The sequence below is a fragment of the Capsicum annuum genome, chromosome 1 (genome assembly GCF_002878395.1).
Source record: "Capsicum annuum cultivar UCD-10X-F1 chromosome 1, UCD10Xv1.1, whole genome shotgun sequence".
In the NCBI taxonomy this organism is placed as follows: Eukaryota; Viridiplantae; Streptophyta; class Magnoliopsida; order Solanales; family Solanaceae; genus Capsicum; species Capsicum annuum.
Window position 1 is genome coordinate 139,637,118 of NC_061111.1, and position 17,993 is coordinate 139,655,110.

Sequence of the window (17,993 nt, forward strand, 5' to 3'; positions counted from 1 at the left end):
ATTCAATTGAGTTAGACATATGTCGCATGACACCTTCGTTAATATTTTCCTCCTTGTGCCGCCTCATCTTTTTTGCCGTCTCTTTTGCCATGTACAATCTTTGAAGCCTTGGTTTGATTGAAAAATGATGCAATACTTTATGAGCTACTTTCTAGACTTTATGTTCTTCCGACTTCCATCTAGATTCACCACACTTGGGACATAATTAGACATTATCATAATTATGCCAATATAATAGACAATCATTCTTATATGCATCAATTTTGGAGTACACCAAGCCGAGATCAGAAAGAACTTTCTTTGCTTCATAGAAAGACTTGGGTACAAATGACCCCTCAAGTAGAACATCTTTAAAGAAGTTCGATAACTCATCCATCTATTTTTTGCTCCAATGGTTAAGTCACTTCAAGTGGAGTAATTAAACAACAAAAGACAATTTCAAGACTTTTGTGCAACAAGGATAAAGTTCTGTCTGAGCATCTTCTAATAATTTGTAAAACTTTGTTGCATGCACATTTGGCTTATCATTTCCCTCCCGAGAATTAGTAGTATCTTTCATATTTTTATATCCACATGCATCATGAATTATTTTAATAACATCATCCTCTTCAATTCCATCATCTTCTACTTTATCACTACCTGCACGATTAGAATTTTTGACAGTAACCAACACTTCTTATGATACTCCCACACTTTATAAGAAGCCCACAAGCCCTCATTCAACAAGTGAAGCCTTACATCAATTCTCAGCTTAAACACGGTATTCCTACACTCCTTACAAGGACATTGAATAATTGTGCTCACCCCAGATTGATTGAATGCTCAATTAAGAAAGTTATCTACTCCATCTCTATATCTTTGGTCAGCTCTGTTTGCGATATTCAACCAATTTTTATCCATTCCTATCTTTCAAATCATTAAAATTAATTAATTAATTAATTAAATATATAAGTATGAAAATAATCAAAATAAATACAAAATCGAAGTGTATTGTAAATATCACAACAAACTCCAAACCCATAGTCAAACAAAGAGAAACTAGTCACAAATGTAATGTGTTGGACAAACTAAAAAAATGAAGTATACAATTTAATAGTCTTTTTGCTTCTACGTGACTTAGAAATTAATTTAATACCTTTTTAGCTTTTTCGAAAATGCTTCAGGTGTGATCGTAAAAATTTCTATCACAAACTTATGGTCTATAATCAGTAAAACATGAACATATAATTTTAATAAAAAATAAATTGAAACTTAAAAGACAAATTTGTCTGCATGTATATTTAAATCTTGCTTTTGTTACACATGATTAAAAGAGAGGAGATTTTCTTAAAGGGGAGATATTTGATACACAATGAAGCCTTAAAAATTATCTCGTCCTAGTCACTCTAAATTTCACTAATGTTCCTTTGGTGTGGATTTTAATTGAAAACATCTAATTGTATAAGAGCATAAGGGGGCAATCTTCTTTTTAGTTTCCCCATCAAAAGGATGTTTTAAGTTGTATATGGTGACAACATCCTTTCGACGGGACAATTGAATAGGAAATGATTCCCTCAGGATCATTTATTCAGTTGTTTTCAATTTAAATCAATAGCAAAGGGGCTAGGTATAATGCCCTAGAAATACGCCCTAGACGTCACATGGTACTCAAGACTACAAGTAGTCCCAAGCTAACCCTTTAAGCCTTCCAAGAACTTTGGAACCCATAATAAAGGTAAAATGTTATGTAAAATTTTGAAATACTGAATCAATGTAATAATTGAAAGTCTTAAACTTTAAAATCTAAAAAAAACAACTTTAAAACCCAAAATAGAAAACAGTTGGACAAGCCTCTACTTTTAACTAGAGAGCCAATGGGACAAGCCTCAGTTGACTCAAACTGAAACCAAATGACTAAAATGCTTTATAAATATCAAAGTCTAATATGAACGGGTCTTGAACTATGAGGACTCACCAAATTTGGGATGTAGGTGGAGATGCTCGAACTCAATCACATTGTTGGAACTGAGCACTAGGATCTATATTATAAGACAATGTAGCACATAGACATATATGTGGATCAGTACTTATGGAACGTGCTGAGTATGTAGGGGTGAATGCATAAGTAAAACAACAATTCAATTTTCATATAAACTTGTAAAGAGTGCATGCTAAGTGTAAATGACTCACCTTGAGCTTGAAGAAAACAAAAGCTGTAAAATCATAAACATGAGTAATAAAGCATAAGTATGACCTTGGTGAACCATGACACTTAGTTTCTAAAAGCTTTTCTTTTATTCTTCATTAGGGAGGTTCTTCTAAACGACTACACCATGTGAGCTATCATGGTGTCTAACGTCTTGTATCCCATAGGGAAAAGCTCACATTGGGGAGAGTCGTCCTACCCTTGCCACTAGAATAAGATCTAATCTAAAGTGATCATTATCTGTAACTTTATCCATATTGGGAATAAGTTGAACCCATATTGGCTCGCAGTGCTGGGGCATGTGGGCTTAGACGCATGCCCAACTCGGTACTAAATACTACTCTCTTATTACTTAGTGCTCATGCTGTAGTAAATCCACCTAAAAATAGCATGAAGATTTACATAATGAAGCAATTATGCTTCTCTTTCTTTAAATCATGATCAAGATGAATATATGTAGATTCCAATCTTAGCTTAGGATCAAAAGATCAATTCTTGTTTTAAATCTTAGTATAAACTCATCAAGAGAAACTTAAGATCATGATCTTCTTGAAATTTAAAAACTCAAACTTAGGGCTTAAAATCCATGCTTTAAATTCATGGTAATTCATAGTTAAACTTTATGCTCAATAATAATCTTAAAATACTTCAACAATTCTAGTCAAGATAATGAAATTCAAGTCTCAACACAAATAATCAAGTCGCATACTTAAATAGGTGAAAGCAGTCATGCAATTCAACACTTAAATAACTTTGTAACTTCATAAACTCAAAACAACAATATTTGGGGATGAACCCTAATGTGTAAATCATGAAAATTTAACTTTTAAAACTAGTTTTCGGCATAAGGATGAAAGAGTATCCTTGTTCATAATCTCACATACCTTACTTGGTTTTATTTGAAATTGAAAGATTCACTTGGAAGCCTTGGGAATGTTCTTGAATTCTTTCCTTGAACTTCTTGGATTAGAGAACTTAGATTCTTGCTTATCTTGAAGAAGGAGTAATGGAGTTCTCGGTGTTCTTAGAGGGAGACTAGGATTTTCTTGGAGAGAAAAAGTAAATAATGGGGAATCTAATTCTCCTTGGGGACTTTAATTTTATGTTTTGGACAATTTTGGGTGAGGAAGAATGACCCAATTTCCCTTAAATACGCGAAAACAAAAGCTAAAAAAATAAGAGAGCGTGCTATGTAGCGTGCGCTGCGGGCTCTAGAGCACCAAAATGGAGCATGTGCCATGAGCTCTGGAGCACCGAAATGGATCGTGCACCACGGGCTCTAGAGAACTGAAATAGAGAGTTCCCCGTGGGCTCATCGCATGCTACTACTATTTTGGACTTCCAAATATGTCCTTACGCTCGTACGAAAATTTTAAAACTTATCCGAGATGTACCTTTGACACCCCTGATCATGAATCAACTTTAAAATTGACATTCTAAGGCTGGGAAGGTAGAGAAAAAAATCATTAAACTTTAGGATCTTTTGAAATAAAAGTCTTGGACCCCTCTAACATGCAATAGTGAGCTGAATTGGGTTAAGATCTTGTGGGGTCTTACACTAGGCTAGCATTATTGATTTGTGGAGCAACCAAGGATGAGATCTTAGTTTCAAGATATCTCCAAATAATTGGGAAGTGGACAGACTCACTGAAGTCCACAACACTCTTAATGTATTTACTGGACCACACAAGAGCAAGATGAAATGTGGCAGTTCTGACATATTCATGACAACAACATTTATCTACATTGACCTTAAAATCACATATAGAAGGAAAAAAAATGCACAAAGTGGCAAGTTTTTTTTGGATGGTAGACAAGAAGAAATGTCTGACACAAGATAGTCTTCAGAAAAGGGAATACATCTTTGCTCTATTTTACACTTATGTGGAAAAGCATGAAGAGATAACATTAATGGATCGGGAAAATACAATTCTGAAAGAGATATAGAAGGATCAAGAAGGTAATATTACTTATGTTTCTGGAATTCTGTATCTTGAAGGGATAAGTTAAAATAATAATGTTAAAGCTCACTTATCTACAAGCAAACTTGTTAAACTCTCTTTAGTTGATTTTGACTATTTAATTACAAAAAAGAAGCCCGAAAAAGACCATCATAATAGCATTATTTTGTCTCCATACCTAAAAAATATATGATATATAACTCTTTGATTAAAAAAAACCATCAACGATACTCATCCTACAACTAATTCCCCAACTGTCCAAATTAAAGTCCTTAAAAAAATACCAAATGCCTAACCATCCGCTATGATCATTCTGTAACTAATTTCACAATAATCAAAATCAAAGTGTCTTGAAAAAATCCAAATACCTAATTAGTACAACCTTCACATAATTGTAACACCCCGTACTTTTCTTAGCTTAAAAATCGTCCCTAGAATGTCAAAGATTTACTTCAAAGATGAATACCTTTTTATTTCATGTGGTATTTTCAAGATTTAAACTTTTCATTGTGTGGGAAATTGAATAAGCTTTCCATCGATACCAAATTCGCCTAAATATGACACTTGGGGAAGGAGTTATGGCATTTTTAAGTTGACAATGTGTCACCTGGACTCTCAGCGCGTCGCGGAGCTAAGCAAATTGGTAGTTGTCAAATTGCAGTGAGACTCTGTGATTTCACTGCTTCGTGAAGAAGCCCATTTTCCCAATTATCCCATTCCAGTGAAACACTGTGATGCTGGCGCATCGCGCCAAGGGCCAAAATGGCAATCCAAGGGGCACTGCAATTGTGACATGTCGCGGTGAGCGCCCAGTTCCTACTCGTCCTTTTCTAGTAAACCACCACGATAGTGGTGCGTTGCGGTAGCCCATTAAATCGGAATTTTTATTCTTTTCCAGTTTTGATTCGAAATTTAAAGGGTCTCTTTGGTCAATTCCCAGGCCCCCAAATCTGTCCAAACACACGATTTAATCCTATTACAAGCCTTCTATGCTTATATTCATCAAAATTTATCTCAACCAAAACCCTAAGCTTCATCATTCAACTTCAAGAATCCCCAATATTCTACCATTCTTTTCCCAAATCAGTTCAAGATTCAAAGTTCCCAATTCAAAAACACCAAGAATTATCATTCAAGAGCACAAATAGGATCTCAAAAAAAAGCTTGTTCATCTAGTTCATAATCCAAGGTATGTGGGGTTTGAACAAGGATAATTCTTTCATCCTTGTACCCAAAACTTTATTTTAATTACAAATTTAGTGCAACTTATATGATTTTTCATGAAATTCAAGTTAGGGTTTGTACCCATTATCATTATTTGCAAGATTATGGGATTTTTCATGATTTAGAAGTTGAATTACATGATTATATTTATATTTCCTTGCATATTGTTGAAATTTCCAGATTTTATGATGAATTATAAGTGTTTACATCATCAAGCATGAATTTTTAGATGTTTTAACATAAGATTTCTGCATCGGTCATAATGCCCTAATTAAGATTTCTATTTCAAGATTATTTGTGCTATAAGCGATCTCAGATAAGATTATTCTCAGATACTGATAAAGATTTTACCTTTTATTCCTAAGCTAAGATAAAGAATCCACTTTGTTCAGATAACTCAAGATTTAAAGAAAGAAAAGCATAATTGGTTTTCTTGTAAACCCTAGTGCTAGTTTTGAAGTGGATTTCTTAAGATTTTGAGCATAAGAATAGGAGTAGTATTTATCACCGAGATGGGTAGGTTACTATGGTTTCATACCCCAGAACTACGTGCCAATGTAGGATTCAGATTATTTCCACTTCTACGTGGATGACTCAGATTGTGATCATATTAGATAGAAGTTTTATTCCGATGGCAAGGGTAGAACAGCCTTACCAAACGGGGGCCAGTCGTGGAAATCCATGGATGCTCACATGGTATATGTCGGTTAGAAGAACCTACCAACAGATGTCCCCCACTCTTCAACAGTCTATTGAATTAAAGATTTAAGATAAAAGTATATGTTTTGGAAGTTATGGTCTTAAGATTTTAAGCCCTAAGATAAAACCTTTTTCCAGATTTTAGAAACTAAGTGTAAAGGCTCACAAACTTACTCAGATACTACTTTACTTAAGATTTCAGTTACAGAATTACAGCTTTAGTTTTCAGAAATAAAAAGGTGAGCCCTTTTCACTTAGCCTATATGATTTGAGAATAAAAACAGAATACAGATTTCAGAACTAAGTGTTGTGACTCACAAGATTTACATTATATGCTTTACTATTCATGACTTATGATTTTCAGAATTCAGATTACTCAAGCCTATGTTAGTCATTTACACTTAGCATGCATATTTGAAAATCTATGAATATATATATATATATGGTTATTGTTTTACTTATGCATTCACCCTCATATACTCAGTACATCCTCAAAATACTGATCCACATATATGTTTATGTGCTACATTGTCTCATAATGTAGGTACGAGTTGTAGCACGCATACTATAATCAGAAAGTTTGCAGATTCCAGCCAGCAGATGATGAGTCCTCCTACTTCTGAGACTTTAGTTAGATATTATTTATGTACTTTACTTTCTTACTCCTATGAATCGATTAGTGGTAGTTGGGGCCGCGCCCTAGCTATCTGTAGTCAGTATAGTAGAGGCTTCATAGATGTCAGTCAGAGTCAGTTATGTAAACTTCAACTTCAGTTTCGTCTTTCAGAATTTATCAGAATGTAAAAGTTGTATTGATATTGTATTTTTTTAGATTCCATCATTATTATGCTTTCGCACAGTAAACTCAGTTATTTTATACATATTTTATCAGTATGCCAGTTCATGGGTTAGCTTGGGATCACTTGTGGTCCTAAGCACCACGTGACGTCTTAGGACAGATTTTTGAGGCGTTACAATAATACACTCAGAAACTACCACACTTTTCAAACTACCATACTCATTTGTCACTGAATAAGTATTTGTTAATCTCTGTCAGAGAAAAAACCCATATGTGACTTAGAAATCAGTTAATTAGTCTTTTTTAGCTTTTTTGATAATGCTTCAAATGTGATTGTAAAAAATCCTATCACAAACTTATGGTCTATAATCAATAAAACATGAACATATAATTTTAATAAAAAATAAAGTGAAACTTAAGAGGCAAATTTGTCTGCGTGTATATTAAAATATAGATTTTGTCTTACATTGTTAAAAGAGAGGAGGTATTCTTAAAGGGGAACTATATGATACACAATGAAGCCTTTAAAATGATCTCATCTTGGTCGCTCCAAACTTCACTAATGCTCCTTCATTGTTTATTTAAATTGAAAATATCTGAGTGCAAGACCATGAGAGGGCAATCTTCTTTCCAGTTGTCCCACCAAATGGATCTTTTAAGTTGTATATGGAGATAACATCCTTTCAGCGGGACAACTGGCTAGGAAATGGTCCCCTCAGGCTCATTTAACCAATTATTTTCAATTTAAATCAACAGAAAAGGGCTAGGCTAGCATTAATGAAGTGTGGAGCAATCAAGGATGAAATCTTAGTTTTAGGAGATCTCCAAATAATTGGGAAGTGGACTGGTCCACTGAAGTCCACAACACTCTTAATCTATTTATTGGACCACAAAAAAGCAATACAGAATATAATCATTCCGACATATTCATGACAACAACATTTATCTACATTGACCTTGAAATCACATATAAAAGGCCAAGATACCGCACAAAGTGGAAAACTTTATTTGGATGGTAGACAAGAAGGAATGCCTGACACAAGACAGTCTACAGAAAACGAAATACATCTTTACTTTATTTCCCACTTATGTGAAAAAGCAATAAAGAGATAACATTGATGGATCGGTGAAACACAATAGTGAAAGAGATATAAAAGAATCAAGAAGGTAATGTTAATTATGTTTCTGGGATTCTGCATCTTAAAGGCTAAAACAACTAAGTTAAAGCTCACTTAGCTGCCAGAGAACTTGTTAAACTCTCTTTTGTTGATTTTGACTATTTAATTACAAAAAAAAGTTTGAGAAAGACTTTGATACTGACATTCTTTTGTCTGCATACCTAAAATATGTATGATATATACCTCTATGATTAAAAAAAAATCATTAGCTATACTCATTCTGTAACTAATTCTACAACCATCCAAATTAAAGTCTTTAAACAAACACCAAATAGCTAGCCATTAGCTATACTCATTCTGTAACAAATTTCACAATCATTCAAATCAAAGTATCTTAAAAACACCAAATAGCTAATTTAGTACAACCTTCGCATAAAACACTTAGGAAAAACAAGTAATAAACATTTTAAGTAAACATGGGTTTCTTCCCTAAGACTTTCTGCCAAGTCACTCTTCGGTAAAAACGAATGTACAAAATAATTAGACATCTTTGTAGTCTCTTCTCTCCAATAATGCAGAAAATATTTCAAGTGTACAATAATTAAAGACATGTTTATTACCTCTTCTACAATAATACAGAAGCCTCAGATAATCTATGCTGCACAGACTTTTTACTTTCGTTGCGGCACCAATGTTGGATTCTCCAAGAATACAATACTTTTGGAGAATCATACATGCACCCATTGACATTTTGAAGAGTACGAGCGACAAAGCAGGTAATTTTAACATAAAAAAATACTTTTCACTATATTAATTATTTATTAACATACCCAATATACTACAAACATGTAATCACAATAACAATACCAAAAGTCTAGAACGTCAAAAATAAACTTTCAGTTTACCCAAAGAAAAAAGAGTCAGAGAAACTTTTAAGCCCGAGATTTGACAAAATATAGTAAATAAAAATTGGGAGAAACATGAATTTTTCCTTTGGCTCTATAACCTCAAAAATTATGAACTTTATTCTTTCCTCCTTGGACCTTAGAGAATTTTATTCCTGCAAATTTTCAAATGGGTTAAAGAAATTTTATATGCAATTTGAAAAAATACATATATGCCCAAAAGGGTTTTGACCACATACCTTATGGGGCACAAACTTTGAGAACCCTATTTGAGAAAACCTAAGAATTTTTAGCAAACAGATATCGTGTTTCTGCAAAATATTTGAGTTAAAGAAATTGCATGTGAAAATCCAAAAAATTAATATTATCCACAAATCAATTTGAGCAGATACCTGATAGAGTAATAACTTTAGAGAATTTTATTTCAGCAAAAAAGAACGAGTTTGAGCAAAGAAAAAAATTTTAGGCTTTAATCAACAGATTTGAGCAACGCTTTAACCAACAAATCTAACCCATTTTGTTTCAGATTTGAGATTTTGATTTAGTTTGGAGCAAAAAGGAAATGGTGTTGAGCTTGGAGTAAAGAAGAGATAGTGTTTGAGCTTAGAGTAAAGAAGAGGCAGTGTTGAGCTTGAGCAAAGAGACGACTGTTTTTTGTTTTAATTTTTCTAAAATTTTACCTATATAATATCTACTAGATTGTTCCCACAATTATAGTTTTAAAAAATAAAATAAATTAATGTTAGAGGTAATAGGGTCGCCACATAATCATATTCAGTGGCGACATTATATTTGTTGCCACTATAAAAATAGAGCCAAAATTTTAAGTTTCGCGGGAATTAAAAATTTCAGTATAGTGACACCTATTACAGGCAAAAAAAATTACTCGAAGCTAAAAGATGGTGTATTGCGGTAATAATATTTATCGCTATTGAATATGACATTTCTGCATCAATAAATTGACTCGCCACTAATTGTCGCCACTATAAAGCCTATTTCTTGAAATTAAAGATAGTGGTGGTACTTGTCTATGTTGATGATTTGTTAGCTACAGGTGATGATATTCAGTTAATTATGAAAACGAAACAAGTATTGTAGACCAACTTTTTAATCAAGGACCTTGGATATTTGAGATTTTTTCTTGGTATTGAGTTTGCTCGAAATTCAATAAGGAGAGTAATGCACCAAAGGAAGTATGTTTTAGAACTAATTCCTGAGCTTGGACTATCAGGAGCTAAACCAGTTCACTCACCCATGAAGATCAATGCTAAATTTACTACAGTTAATTTTGATGAACACATTGGGAATACATCTACGAATCCACCTTTACAAGATCCTAACAGCTCCAAGAGACTTATTGGTAGACTTTTTTACTTAACAGTACAAAGCCAGGCATCCGCTTTTCTGTTCAGTGTGTAAGTAAATTTATGCATCATTCAAAAGCATCCCCCATGAAAGCTGAAATAAGGGTGGTCAGATATATCAAACATTGTCCAAGTTTAGGTATTTTTATGTCATCCAATCCTCACAACAATTGATAGCGTAGTGTGATGCCTATTAGACTAGTTGTCCCGACACTAGGAGATCAGTCACAACATATCTTGTGAAACTGGGAGGTTTTTTGATTTCCTTAAAGTCAAAGAAGCAAGTTATTATATCAAAGACCTTTGTTGAAGCAGAGTACAGAAGCCTAGCATCTGTAGTAGCTGAGATTGTATGGCTAGTTGGTTTGTTTAAAGAGTTGAATCTAGATGTGCAGCTGTCTATCCCTCTTTACTGTGATAACAAGGCAACTATACGAATTGTAGCTAATTCTGTGTTCCATGAGCGCACTAAACACATTGTTATAAATTATCATTTTATCCAGGAAGAACTTAGGATTAATCAACACTTGTTACTTAGCCTCTTCTGAACAATTGGCAGATTTATTGACTAAGAGTTTGAGCAATCTACAACATTCACATCTCTTGTTCAAGCTTGGTACGATCACCATCTCCAATTTAACCAGCTTGAAGGGGGTGTTGAGGATTAATCGACTCATTGCCAGCTAGCCAGTTAGTTACTTCCATAGTAGAAGTTAGTTAGATGTAGTTATAGCTAAGAGTACATATATATACAACTAAGTGTAAAGTTGTTTGATTCAAGCTTCATTCAATAAAACAATTACCTTCTTTTCTCTGTTTTTGCTCCGACTGATAGTTATTTCCCTGAAACTTTACAAGACATGAAAAGGATAAGCCGATTCTCTACATATCAGAATTATGAACGAAGCACTAACTAATTCTAAGAACTTTGTTGATTATAAAAACACTAGACCTAGATATAGTTTAGAGTATTATTTAGAAAAAACAGAGTAGAACCTCCCAAACGTGAAAGAAATAGGTAAAAACAAAATTAAATGCCTTGAACGTCATAGAATATAACCTCATTTTGCCGTTATTTTGCATGAGCTCATCGATTTTATATGAGAAAAACTATGAATATTAACCTAAACTTTCAATCTCTTTATTTTTTTTCTTTTTTTGTTATGCTTTTCTCTATTAGAAAAAAGAGGGCATATAATGTAACTTAACTATGATAAGGTGAACGATTTATCTGGAAGCATTATTTGACCGGTACTTATAATTATAACGAAGATGTTTAGTCAAAAATCTAATCAAGATACATGAATTTATTTTTGATTCATATGTTTGCCATCTATGCTATTCTCTACTGGGTGTAAGAAGGTTTCGATTGTAATTTCTTTCTATCACTTGAGATTGTGAATTAAAGATTATCTTAATGATCTAATCAAAAAGTGACTCTGTATATATATTTGGTAGTAATATTATTTAACTTTCCTCCTGGCAAAGCATCATATATGTGTTATTCATCTTTAAATATTCTATCATAACAATTGAAAAATGCCCATTTGTCCAAATTGAATGTGCAATACAAAAATTACATAATGGACACAAAATTTATTTATTAAAAATAAATGTCTGAACTGCACCACTTTTGAGAGGAATAGTGGATCACATAAAATTCCTCAAATCAAATGTTTCCTCCGTTTAAAAAAAAAATGAATTATTGAAGTTTTTTATTATCAAATAATTGAATTGTTCCTTATTCAAGATAGATATTGAATTTTTTTTCAATTTTATCCTTCATTAATTAAATTTTCAAAGATGAGTTTCAATGATTATAACTAATGTTTTGGAGTGTGAAAAAGTAAAAATAAAAAAAATATGATCAATTTATGTCTTTGTCCTTTTTTCTTAAAATGTGTATCATATTTTAATAATTCAATTATTTTAAAACAAAAAATACTCTTTTTGCTTTATTTTACTAAGTGGTGGGTTGTTGAGTGAAGCCTCTTTTTAAATTTTTTTAATTAATAATATATTTTATTAAATTTATTAATAATATTTTAAAATTTAAATTTAATTAGTATTTTATATCATTAAATTAAAAAAGTATAATAAAAATTTAAATTTTATAAATTAAATAAAAAATTTAAAATAATTACATTTAATATAAAAGTTAAAGTAAGTAAAACGAAACGAACGAAAAAATATTCGAAAAAATAAATAGAGAAATATTGCACACAGAATACGACAAAATTAGGGTAAAAGATTTTCTTTTAAGAAAAAAGAAAAGGAAATGAAAAATGGAAAATAGGAGGGTAATAGGATGGTGAGAGTTAGAGTCCAAAATAGGGTAAACGTGGCATTCAACTAAGCATTACAAGTTTAGATCATTCGCTACGCTACTCGTCCTTTCTTACTGCCCATTTTTCTCTGTTGGTATGTATTGGGGGCATCCCCACCCTCATCTTTACCCATCCCCTACTAACATATTCACTTTCAGTTTTCCCTTCCTCTTCCCCATCTCCCAGTTAGCACAAACTCAAATCTCTTTTCCAATTCATCACTAAACGGCATGAGATGGTAGGACTCAGTGTAGTACTCGAAAGTTATAATAAAGACATTAGTGCCATAACTGGGGGTTCTAGTTGGCAGATTCTTAACAAAGCTAGTATGGTCATGAAACCCACTTCTCCGACTACACCTTCTTCTCCTTTTTCCCGTCGAAAATCTCCGGCGGCTTGTGGGTTTCTCGATTCTTGTTTCCTTTGTAAGGAGAAACTCTTACCTGGCAAAGACATCTACATGTACAAGTAAGCCCCTTAAATATCATATATTCAGCTGTCTGAATCCTTTAATATGTCATTAAGGAGTAATTATGGTTTACGTGATCTCTCTGTATTTCCTTAAATTCATGTTAAGTTCAAACATTTGTATATTGTCACAAGGTAATACTAATGGGTAATATTATTAGGCTGCGCGCAACTAGCTAGCTAGCTAGTTAATTATTTGGACCAAATAATTGTAAAAACTAAATCTGTTTCTGTTGAGAAAAAGAAAGGTTGAGTGTTCTGATAATAAAGTTATGAAACAGGGGAGAAAGGGCATTTTGCAGCGTGGAGTGCCGATGCAAGCAAATTTTAATGGATGAAGAAGAGAGTATAAAGACGAAGAAAAGGGATAAGAAACCTCAAGCCTCGACTACTTCTTCTAACAAATCTTGTACTTCTTCTTCATCGTCATCGTCGTCTTCACGGAGTAAAAAAACGGCGGCGAGAAACTGACCCAATGGGTTTGCATACTGAGAAAGGAGTTCAGTCCCACGAAAATTTGCTGCTTTCCAGTTTTGTCCTCGATACATTTCGTAATGACTATGTGTCCTTTAAATTTTTTTCCCCTTTTTGTGTTTTTTTACTTTAATTTATTAATTAAGAGTAGTAGTTTTTTTTTGTTAATGAAATTAATATTAGTAGTACGAAAATTTGAAGGCAACAAAACAGCTGCTAGTTTTCATTTGTCAGCCCCTGGGTTTTGGTTTCCCGTTGCCAAGGTAAACCAAATTGCATTAAATTGCAAATAATGATGGTGAGAATCTTTCTTTTTCTGAAGTGTTGGTTGTGGGCACGGTCGGGATATTCTGGGTAATCAAATTAAAAAGTGGCTTTTTTTTTTCTTCCAAATTATGCCCTCAAGGGAGTGATGAGTCACTACTTTTTATTTTGTTGCATTATCATGAAAATAATACTTCCTCTACTACTATCGTGTCTTTGTTATTTTTCTTACAGACATTTTTCTCATATTTAGATAAAGATTGAGTGAATATTTCATTATAAAAATATCTTATAATTTAATGCTCATAAAAGATAATTTTACTATAATTTTTGAAAAGTAAAAGTTAAGTGACCATTCATGATTCGTTAATTTTTTAAGCCACTGACTTGTCTTTTTCGTCCTTGCAAACTTGTCTTTTGTTTTTACCACTTAAACTTGTTTGTTGATAATTAATTAATCAAGCAACCGAAGTTAAAGAATGTTAAGAGATTGTCTTTAGCTATGGTTAAGATATTTTGGTAATTATCCAATGAGGAAGTATGGATAATCTTTTGCACCCAGTTAATGAAATGAAATTGTATTTCGAATCGTTATCGTCTGCTATTTTTTTTTTTAATTAAATAAAGCAAAAGAGGTGGCAATTTGCGTAGTCCGTAACTAATTAAGTAATCGAAGTTAAAGAATATTTTGAGATCCTCATAGGATATGGTTAATATTTTTATATTGAGTTCAATTCATGGGCGCACGTGTGAAGGCACCATGCACAAGATAACAATGAGATGCTCATTCTTTGTTACGTTCGCAAGTTTTGATCCCAAGTACAGCATTTCTTTGGATCATCTTTATCAAACTTATGAATTAATATGATCTAGCCTGAATCATTGGTTATTATTTCCAATTAATTTATCTATAATCTATAATTTATATCTATAATTTATAATATATTAAAAGTGTGAAAACACTTAAAAGAATGATTTGAACTTTTTATTCTTCGTTAAAAGACTCCGCAATAAACAAAACTGTCATTTATCGTTTTACCAATTTATTATTTAATTATTTTATAATACTTTAGGTGTCCCATTAAAATTTGGTTATTAATCTTTCCTTATTTAAACATAATTAAAAATACTATTAATTTTCAATTATTAATTCACCTTCAAGGAACTAACCAAATATGAACTTTAATACTAAAAAAATATTACTTTAGTAGTTATTTGTTGATCGAATTTATAATTTAACAAAAATAGGTAGGTTATTTTGTCAAGAATTTTATTTAAAATAGAAAACAAATTAAATAAATTTTATTTTTTAATGTTAGCATCCAAGTAATTGTATGAATGTTTGTCTCTTTATTATTCTATTTAATTTGTATTTGTATTTTCTTTGTACTTTGAAATTCTTTTTATTATCTATTGATTGTTCGTTGCTTTTCAATGTTGGTTTGATTGCCTAATTATGTGATCTTTTACATGTGTTTTGTCATATTTTGAGATTCTATCCTTAATTTTTGAGATTCAATCATAATTTATGTTTGATCGATAGATTGTGACCTCGCCGGAAGAATGCGGTAACGTTAAAAATTTCGGTCTAAAAAAATTCAAAGTTTCAAAAGAACATAGATAATTGAGGTATAACTTCTACCAATTTAATTAACATATGATTTATTATTTTCGAAAGTTAGATGATCTATCTTCATTTATTATTAGGAGGAAATAATTTTCGTAATAATTTTTTTGATAAATCATACGTGGGTCAATTGATTAGTCACAAAGAAATTGAGGTTAAAACTTTTAATATGAATCATGATGTTGCCCTAAGTGTATCATTAAATATTTACATCTAATTATGTACGTTCTCTTGTTAAAAATATATACAATATTGATTTTGAGTAATTGAAAAAAGTAACAAGTCTGTCCATGTGCGATCATTAGCTGTAGCAAGGTAAAGGAGTGATGTTGGACAAAATCGAAAGATAATAATTTATTCTTACAAAATATTTTTTTACTTGTGTTTTCTTAATTTTATGACTTCATTACTCCTTTTCTGTTATATTTTATATTATGAATATTAGTCTCAACCCTAAATTGGATCGTCGAGTACTTAAAATATTTATATTTTAATTTAATATGACGTATGTGTACAATAGATGCTCCTTTGTGGTGTGATTTTCCTCTAAATCTTTTTCTTTGATGAGCAAAAAAAATTTAATTCATTAAATTTTTTATTTTGTGAATAGTTTTATTGATTAACATGAAACTTTTTTAGTGTCAAATTATATCTTTTAAATAGATACAATATTTATTACAACTCAATTATTTTTTTATAAATAATCTTATTTCTTTATATATAATTATATTTATCAACACGAAACACACGTATAAAACACGTACATTTGACTGGTTATTTAAAATATAAGATATTATTTGTATGGTTATATAACGATTAAAATTTATGGTCATAATTATGTTATAAAATTTATTTGATTATAAAAGCTTTTCATTAACAGTAAAATTAAATACTATTTTGCAATTTAATTGTAATGAACTAAAAAGAAAATATTTCAGGAACTGAACTAGGAGTTAATTGCAGACTTAGTTTAATTACATTTGTAATTACAGATTGCAGTGTTTAAATACATGTTTAATCACTACTAAAAAAAATCGCAAAAACCGACCACAAAAAATCGATCACACAATGTGGTCGATTTTTTAATTAATTTTTTCTTTTTGTAAAAAGCAATCACATGTGGTCACTTTTATATTTTAAAATATCAAAATAATCATTTCAATAATTTTTATATTAATTATTATTTATTTTACAAATAAAAATTTAAAAAATAACAAAACCGACCACTTGTGGTTGATTTTTAAATAAATAAAAATAAAATAATTTTTAAAAATCGACCACTTGTGGTTGTTTTTTAATGAAAAAATAAAAAAAATAGTTTTAAAAAACCGAACACATGTAGTCAGTTTTAAATTAAAATTAAAAAAATAATTTTAAAAACCGACCGCTCGTGGTTTGTTTTTAATTAATATAATTAAAAAATAATTATTAAAAACCGACCACATGTGGTCGGTTTTTCATTAAAAAAAATAAATTAAAAACCAACCACTTGTGATCGATTTTGAAATTAAAAAAGGAAAAAAGTAAATAATTATTTTTAAAAAATAATCATATAATCTAATATCTAATTATTATTAGTAGTAAAAATAATATATTAGATTATATATATAATCTAATATTTTTACTTTACTAAAAAATAATCTGATATATTATTTTTTAAAATTATATTGATTACACGTAGTCAATAACCAATATAATAATAATATAAAAAAAAAAATTAATAAATCTTAGATTTTGTGAAAAAACTTACACTAAAAAATATATCAAATATAATATACAAATTAAACGTAATCTTTACCTTTTACTTATGTTTTAATATATAAAATAAATATTTTCCTTTGTATATACGTTAAATAACGTTAAACATGCATAATCTTTGTATAATGAATATGTGTGTGTGTATATATATATATGTGTGTGTGTATATTTATCATACCGTTGGGATAGATAATTGAAAAATGGTGTTTATAGTATGTATTTGAAAGCTGAAAACTGGTGTTTATATAGTATGTATTTGAAAGCTGATGTTTATAGTACGTATTTGCAGTCATAATAATGTAATATATAACTAATAATTCACCAAAATATAATGAACGTGTTGTATTATAAGGTAATATACTTGTAGATGTAATATATGTGAAATACGTCGCATCATATTATTGGATAATATACTCATGTACGTATGTGATGTATATAGTACGTATTTAGAACTTGATATAGTCAATAGTGTGTATGTATGTATATGTATAGGTACCTATAGTGTATATATATATATATATATGGGGTAGTAAAATCATGTACGTGATGTATATAGCACATATTCAAGAGCTGATAGATAGATAGATAGATATGATATAGTTATCGATGAACTATGTCGTCAAAAACTAGCAAAATCTATCCAAACATATTAAACACCTTGATTTAAAATGATCGAAGTAACAATATACTGTACGTTGAAGTTATATTAGTGTAAGCTAATAATCAAATTAATCGATAACTCGTCAAAGTATGTATATGAAATACATCGCATTATATTACAGGGTAATATACTCGTGTACATATGTGATGTATATAGTAC

General features: G+C 30.8%; 1 protein-coding gene and 1 long non-coding RNA gene across 2 annotated transcripts; one reads left to right on the forward strand and one right to left on the reverse strand.

Annotated features, from left to right (window-relative positions):
• Nucleotides 1–8,114: 8,114 nt before the first annotated feature.
• Nucleotides 8,115–13,663, reverse strand: LOC107879951. The gene is made up of 3 exons (XR_007052609.1): nt 13,427–13,663; nt 9,131–11,104; nt 8,115–9,046 (listed from the first exon to the last, which is right to left on the reverse strand). It is a non-coding gene; the product is annotated as an uncharacterized LOC107879951 (long non-coding RNA).
• Nucleotides 12,548–13,996, forward strand: LOC107879957 (FCS-Like Zinc finger 15). Its single transcript, XM_016726882.2, has 2 exons — nt 12,548–13,050; nt 13,332–13,996. Exons 1-2 carry the CDS (start codon nt 12,818–12,820, stop codon nt 13,519–13,521), a joined length of 423 nt encoding a protein of 140 aa, XP_016582368.1. The 5' UTR covers nt 12,548–12,817; the 3' UTR covers nt 13,522–13,996.
• Nucleotides 13,997–17,993: the final 3,997 nt, after the last annotated feature.

Bases quoted from the DNA above. Each gene is read 5' to 3' on its own strand.
- LOC107879957 (XM_016726882.2), top strand. From the start codon at position 12,818: ATGGTAGGACTCAGTGTAGTACTCGAAAGTTATAATAAAGACATTAGT. The intron at 13,051-13,331 runs GTAAGCCCCTTA...GTTATGAAACAG, and splicing joins AAAGACATCTACATGTACAA to GGGAGAAAGGGCATTTTGCA.